This window comes from Salmo trutta, chromosome 36, assembly GCF_901001165.1.
Source record: "Salmo trutta chromosome 36, fSalTru1.1, whole genome shotgun sequence".
Taxonomy (NCBI): domain Eukaryota; kingdom Metazoa; phylum Chordata; class Actinopteri; order Salmoniformes; family Salmonidae; genus Salmo; species Salmo trutta.
The window spans coordinates 17,145,528-17,153,002 of NC_042992.1; the positions used below are offsets into that span (position 1 = coordinate 17,145,528).

At 39.1% G+C, this 7,475-nt stretch overlaps 2 protein-coding genes across 6 annotated transcripts in view; one reads left to right on the top strand and one right to left on the bottom strand.

The window, feature by feature from the left end:
• Nucleotides 1-2,309, top strand: part of ctnnal1 (catenin (cadherin-associated protein), alpha-like 1) — a 132,892-nt gene extending 130,583 nt beyond the window's left edge. For all 5 annotated transcript variants that reach the window (XM_029734843.1, XM_029734846.1, XM_029734844.1 and 2 more), the window contains exon 19: nt 64-2,309. In XM_029734843.1, the coding sequence (XP_029590703.1) occupies nt 64-228 (165 nt within the window). In that variant the 3' untranslated portion in view covers nt 229-2,309. The remainder of the gene's footprint in view (nt 1-63) is intronic.
• A 1-nt stretch (nt 2,310) lies between these two features.
• On the bottom strand, nt 2,311-5,729 carry abitram (actin binding transcription modulator). Its single transcript, XM_029734849.1, has 6 exons — nt 5,539-5,729; nt 5,194-5,245; nt 4,842-4,971; nt 3,348-3,424; nt 3,143-3,212; nt 2,311-2,990 (listed from the first exon to the last, which is right to left on the bottom strand). The coding sequence occupies exons 1-6, from the start codon at nt 5,606-5,608 to the stop codon at nt 2,838-2,840; spliced, it is 552 nt and encodes a 183-aa protein (XP_029590709.1). The 5' UTR covers nt 5,609-5,729; the 3' UTR covers nt 2,311-2,837.
• Between the last annotated feature and the right edge of the window lie 1,746 nt (nt 5,730-7,475).

Genomic DNA, 7,475 nt, shown 5'->3' on the forward strand with positions numbered 1-7,475 from the left:
TATAAAAGGTGGTCATTTTCCAATGTTTTATTACTCTACCTTATCCTGTGTCTGTGTCTCCAGTATAAGTCAGAGAGAAGCAGTCTGGGTTCTCCACAAAGCTGGAGGGACAGGCAGTCGTCCACGCCCGTCAAAGACGACGTGCTCAACGGCAAGAACAGCAACGGCTTCGGGGTCAAATCCCTGGAGCAGCATATGGCCAACCTCACCTTCCTGGAGAGCAAGTAGTCCAGTCCAGCGACCTTTTATCCCTAACCTACATCACCTATCAGAGTTGGAGCGTACCATTGTCGACCTCCAGGGGGTGACATACATGAAACCTCACTCATGCAGACATAATGGCAGTGCACCCACCCCACTCACACGTGCCTCTGTCAGTGTAATCAGCCCATTCGCTTTGTGGTGTAACTGTTACTTGTAGCACATCTCAAACAAATACAGCAGATGTATAAACAAATATTTAAAAAATATGTTGTAATGAAATCCATCGCCAGTGCATGATGCCATCACCTGACAGGTCTTTTAATCTCCTTTTATCAATCCCTGTGATTTGGGCTGTTAAACCAGCTTTCTGATTGCCTGGTCCCAGATCAGTTTTGGCTGTCTTATCAACTCCTATGGCCATTGTCGTGAGGAGTTGGCAGGACAGTCCAAACAGATCTGGTAGCAGACCAGCTTTCTGCTGTTTCTCTCACTGTTGTACGCCAACCAAATCCCATCATGGTTTAGTAATTATTGAGTGAAATCAATGCTCTCACTTTGATGCCAAATAAGAGACTAAATGGATAGTTTAATCAGGGTATTATGACACTTGGCTTGCTAATAGACTGAAACATAAGGCTCTTATTATTGCTCTATTTCAGCAGAGGCGGAGACAATTTTATCCAATTGACTTTCTACTGTCTTTGGAGTATTGAGTCATATTCAGTGTTTGTGGTATACTGTTTTATCCATTTTTCAGAAGACATCTAAAAGATTGCTGGCCTAGCGCATGAGTCAAATCAACTGTGGTTTTGTAGCTGTTCCTTATGAAGTGTACTTGTAATTAAGTGTACTGGTAATTAAGTGTATGTCCCAAATGGCACCCTATTCAGTGCACTACTTTTGACCAGCGCCCATAGGTCTCTGGTCAAAAGTAGTTCACCTGGTTTCGCAAAATATTTTGGCCCGCGACCCCATTTTGGTCAGAATTTTGAAAACAATTATGTAATCAATGTCTGTTTACTTTTTTAATTGGGGCAATGACAGTATTACAAATCAGTCTGACACTACTTCTGACAGTATTTAAATCTAAAGTATGGTTTGAATTGACTGAAATGCATCAGAAAGGTATTGGGAAGTTCAGAAGATTATCAGGCAATCATTTTGTAAGATCTGTGTAGAGAAGTACATCATGTTATTTTTCCCCCGGTCTGATTTAGTCCCTGTTCTAAGTAATCCTGTGTGGCTTGTGGGCATTGTAGGTGTTCCTGAGTCTTATCTTTCAGTGGTGGGGTCATAATATTTTGTAGCTTAAATGGTTCAAAAGACTGAGCCACATTTGTAGGAAGAAAACAGAAACCTTATTATAACTGCATCTAGTGGCTACTGGAGGTTACTGAATTGTTCTATGAACCAAGCACAATTTCATATTTTTTTTCAGTTTCTCTCGTGACCCCTAGTTTGGAAAAGGGTGTCATTTGGGACGCAGGCTAAGACTGCCTTGTGGGCTATTGTGTATTACAGTGTATTATTATGGTACTTGAAGCATAGATATATACAGGTAACTGCCAAAATAAAGGAAACACTTGAGTAAATGACAGATACAAAGTATATTGAAAGCAGGTGCTTCCACACAGGTGTGGTTCCTGAGTTAATTAAGTAATTAACATCCCATCATGCTTAGGGTCATGTATAAAAACATCCAGTTGCCCAGTATTTTGGCCACCATGGCGGCCACCATGGCTAGAAGAGATCTGTGACTTTGAAAGAGGTGAATTGAAGCTGGTGAATTGAAGCTGTTCTGGCGGCTCGTGGTGGCCCATTAAGACACTATGTTGGCGTTTCCTTTACTTTGGCAGTTACCTGTAGCTATAGCCACTGAGGTGACAATTCTGGTACTACTAAACCTGAATGGTTAGTGTGAAGACTGCATAACCATATAAAGCTTTAGAGTTGATTGTGTATGGCTGTAGCTAATGTCATCTTCTGTTGAGTAAAGAAACCACAGATGTGCAGAAACAGATGTACTTTTGGACCATCTATCCTTTTGACAGTTGAATGATTGATAAACAGAACACAAATCTAAATAAACATTATTTTTCTTAAAACAGGGTTGATTGTGTCATTTATTAAGGTATGTACAGTACACAAAAAATACATATATATCTAACAGAAAAAAAACCTGGGCTTGTTTGTTACATAGTCACTTAATAACTGACATAATGGAAATATCTTAGACTTCCTCCTTTGAAAATAAATCTCACGTTCCATCAACGATCATAATAAAGAACAAAACATTTTAAAATGGTATCTCATAAAACTTAACTGGCTCTGAATTTCTTCATGTTACATCAAAGCAAACAAAACAGTATTTGCCCTGGACTGCCTACAGGTAAGGTAGAGGCTAGAGAACTTAAAAGGCACAGTGCATTACCTCCAGCACCCCAGATATCTGCACTGTCATCCACCATGGGCATGAGTCCATATCTGGACAGGGGTATGCTGTGCTGTGATATAAGTACCTAGGTCTGGCTGGGCCTGAGACGAGGGACCCCCTCCAACAGTGCTGCCCCAGGAAAGGTCACTCACTCCAGCTGGGCTGAGGAGAGTGTGAGGAATCCCTGTGACCTCATTCCTCAGCATGGCTGTGGCTCTGGCTCTGGCTGGGTGCTTCTGGTCCGTTTAGAGACAACGCTCTCGTATTCCTCTCTGCTAAGGAGACCATTAGTGACCGTCTTGCTCTCCTCTATTTTAGGGAGGATGACCGCAATGTATCCCTCAGTGGAAGGCTGGTCAAATACACATGAAAGACAGGTAGGACAGTTAGCCATGCTAATGGTAATGTGATTTACCATCTCAATGGGGTATATGTAAATGGGGAACATTGGATTGACCAAAAATGTGTTTTAACTGGTATGAAGCTTATGGAAATGTTCCTCACCTTTCCCAGTAAAAGTTCTGGTCTTTCCAGAATATCCTCATTGACCTCCAACAGCCGACCCCTTATGCAGCTGAAAAGATTAACCAGGATTATATTTCAGGCTAATTTAAAAAGATCTGAGAGTAGTGAATGGCACTAACCATAAAGGGTGGATTATCTGCAGAGGTGAAAATCATAATACAAGCGCAGCAAAGGTTGTAATCACCTGTAAATGGTGTACTCCACACCATCTGTACATGTTATTCTACACAAAGGAGCGAACTCTGTGAGGAACTGTCCTCCCTGGAAAAGAGGAAGATACGTGTTAGTTTGACAGTCACAAGTCAGAAAATCAAAGGATATCAATACCATACTATATGTAATAGTAGTGTAAAATATAATAATAGTCCTAATACGCCAGAGTATCCTTACGGCAGGCAGCCTCGCCGTTAAGAGCTTTGGGCCAGTAACCGAAAGGTAGCTGGTTCAAATCCTGAAGCAGACTAGATGAAAAGTCTGTGCCCTTGCTCAAGGCACTTCACCCTAATTTATTCTGTAAATTGCAGTGTCTGCTAAATGACTAAAATGTAATAATATACCAGACTATATTAACAACAACAACAAAAAATCACTTCAGTTTTAGCAGTACATACCAAAGATTTGTTTTGATGCCACCACACCATCTTGGCACTCCCACACCATTGTAAAAAATATTTAACTATAGAAATGCATTTACTAATGTCTACATTTGTTTTTAGTAGTGCTGAGCGGTTAACTGAAAAGTAGGTTCAATTATTTGAATTCAATTTCTTTCATTTTTTTTAGTTTCAGTTTCTCAAGCGATAAATCAGATCGAGCCTGAACTGTGAGATGTAGTAGGGAGTTGTAGTTTCCAACAGGCCAATATTAGCACATATAACTTGGTAATTAACTACAATACCCATAATCCATTGTGCATCTACTTGTCCGGCCTGCTACATTAGGTTAGTGTGCTGCAGCCCGGAGAGAAGAATGGCAATTGTGAGGGGATATAGAGAGCAGCTGTTGCTTCAAGGTATCTCTACCTGGAAATACATGATCTAAGTGAATGACAGTTGGTATTCAGCAGTCATAAAAGTGCGCCTTATTACCTTTGAAGAACTAAAAATGTTTTGATTTTGTCAGGCAGCAGCTCTATAGAGATGAGATGATGACTTGGAATGAAATAATAAAGTCATAAAATAAAAAATCTAATATACACAACTTAAATATTTTAAAGTAAAGTAATGTGATTAATTATGGTTAATAAGTGATAAGCAATTAATTGTTGGTTAATTGTTTTATTCTGTATTGTTACAGCATTCAACCTAAATAATCGAAGCCGAACCGACTTCAAGAAGTACTAATCGCTCAGCACTTTTTTGGGGCCATGTTTATTCTATTGCATACTTTTAAATGATATTACAGTAGGTGAGCTAAACATTAAAAAATGCTAAATGAAAGCGTATATTAAAACTTTTTCCTTCAAGTATTTTTTTTGGTACTAATGTTACCCTCCCCACTACAAAAAATTATACATTAAATAGCCTACATGTAACTTTGTCCTTGAAACATTTGAATGAAATATGGAGGACTACTTTTCTGAGGAGTGCCAATATGGCCAACCCATGGCTTCAAAGCCTCTCCATGGCCAAAACATAGCATCAGCAAACCAGGATTTATAAACATCATTGGTACATACTCTCTTTGACTTCCCAGACACTCTGTTATGCAGGCGACTGCAGCCAGCGCTGATCTGATAGTTGATGCTCTTGATTGACCTCCCGTTCTGAAGGATAGGGTGACTCTCTGCCAGGGTGATGACACAGATTCTGTCAAAAGAGATCCACAGGAACACATTAGCGCCATGTTTAAATTTACAGAAAATAAATAATGTTGTCTGTGGAGGTAACATAGCAAATCGTTGATTAACTTTGGGACAACATCGGGAGTGTTGTGTCCCAAAGCAACGCATTGATGAACTGCAGTTTTGTTTATGAGCTGCACATTGGCAATTTTAAGTAGGAAATGAACACATTATCTTAGCCAGCTACCTGTTTGAATGCTGAAGAACGCACTGGTCTTCACAATCCTTGCCCTTAATATCTAAGCACAAAGAAGAATACATCGTTCGTTAACAACTTTATTCATTCATAAAAAATAAGCCAGTGGTCCGCAACCATGGACAAGGAGGGATACGGGTTTGAAGTTTTTGGGACCAGCCCAGTTCTTAAAGAAATTTGTCAACTGCAAATTATATGAAAATACATCGCAAAAGCTGTCAGGCTAGCTACCATACCCAAAGCCAAAACACACGTGTTGGTCTCATGTCGACACCAGTGTCAGTGGTCAACACTGGTAACGTTAGCTAAAATATGTCTAGTTAGCTAATATATTACCTGTTTTATACCATCGAGTGTAATACCGATCGATGACAGAGGGTGCCTTATTATGCTCCATGTCTTCCATTGATACAAGTACTAAAGGGCATTAGCTAGCTAGCTAAATAAAAGACAAATGTTTGACAAATAAATGTACAAATGCTTCGATTTCGTGACGGAGTGTAAACACTGTTACACACTTCGGGTCCGTCCCTTTCAAAAATCCGGAAGACTTTCAAATTGAAATTCCAAAAGTTCCGAGAACCTTTTAATCCGTTATGAAATTACTTGACGTCAACCAAAGATGTATGTATACCCATGGTTGGGTAGGCTGCGTTCTAAATGTAATCGGTTACAATTACTAGTTACCTGTCCAAAATTGTAATCAGTAAAGTAACTTTGGGATTACCCAAACTCAGTAACGTAATCGGATTACTTTCAGTTACTTTCCCGTAAGAGGCATTAGAAGACAAAAATTAATATTACCAATTGAACGACATCTATTGTAGAATAAATCAATGTTAGAGTGTACATAGTTTGCCATAAACGGATGTTGCATTTTACTTTATGGTTATGTAGGCTTCTTCTAAGTCATCTTTTTTACTACAGATATTAATATGATTTGGCTATAGCTTTACATTAAAAACCAAAGTCGGTCAGATTTCCATTAATTACAATTCATTTATTACCCCTTTATATTCAAGAATAGCACTTGGAAATATGGAAATATAGATTAGCCAAATTGTTATTAGTCTACTCTTGTCACGTCCTGACCAATATTTAGGTATTAGTTGTATTATATTTGGTCAGGACGTGGCAGAGGAATATTTGTTTTGTAGTATGAGGTTTTGTGTGTGGTGTAGTGGGGTGTGTTAGTGGTTGGTATAGGTTCTAGGGTTGTTTTTCTATGTATAGTTAATTGGGGTTGGACTCCCAATTGAAGGCAGGTGTGTTGAGTTGCCTTTGATTGGGAGTCCTATATAGTAGGGTGTGTTTGTCTTTGTGTTTCGTGGGTAGTTGTATTTTGCACTGTGTTATTTATGCTTGTAAAACTGTCACTAGTCTTATTTCGTTTTCTTGTTTTTCCCTCCGTGTTCACATTAGTTTAATAAATCAAGATGATGAGCACTAACTCCTCTGTGTATTGGTCCACGTTCTCCGACGATGATTTCATTATATCGTCTAGCGACGAAGAAACCTGTGACAACTCTGTTGTTTATGATTTTGATTTTGTTGATTGGGGTCATTGTTTCGAGAAATACTGCTCTTATAGAATGGCATGCTTTGGGCACTACCGAAAAGTGCTATTTGCATGTGAAAAATGTATGCCATAGTCTGCATTTGCTATAGGCCTATTGTTTATATTGTTTGTTGGTGACACTTTGAATACTCAATGATTTGCAGCAATTTGTCTATCAAAAGGACACGAGTTTGAGGATGTGTCCGTTAGACCTATGGACATACGTTTTTGAATCAGCACGAATTAGATTGAGCAATAAAAGCCCCACAGTATGGAGAACAATACCACGGAGGAGTTGGGAGATCCTCTGTCAAACTTTTATTCCAAAGGATGGGATCTGCACTATGCAGCTGTTGCAAGAGCGCATTTTTCACTGGCTGTCTACTGGTTGCAAAAACAATGCTTGATAGACAGTTTAAACTTGTTCAATTCAACCATTATTGGCTAAAAATACTCATTGTCACATCCTGACCAGCAGAGGGAGCAATTGGATTAGTTTTGGTCAGGATGTGGCAGGGTTTTTGTTTAGTTTGCAGTCTATAACCAAGGCACTGGCTCTAAAGCATACTCAAGGATCAGATGTTAAGTTTGTGTTTGTAGATACACTCTTAGAAAAAATGGTTGCAAAATAGTTATTTGGCTGTCCTCATGGAATAACCTTTTTAGGTTCCAGGTAGCTTTACCAAAAGGGTTCTACCTAAAACCAAAAATGTTT

Coding starts and splice junctions, on each gene's coding strand:
- abitram (XM_029734849.1), bottom strand. CDS start 5,608: ATGGAAGACATGGAGCATAATAAGGCACCCTCTGTCATCGATCGGTAT. Junction 5,246..5,538: donor CACTCGATGGTATAAAACAG/GTAATATATTAG, acceptor CTTTGTGCTTAG/ATATTAAGGGCAAGGATTGT. Junction 3,425..4,841: donor TGTCTGGGAAGTCAAAGAGA/GTATGTACCAAT, acceptor CCTCTTTTCCAG/GGAGGACAGTTCCTCACAGA.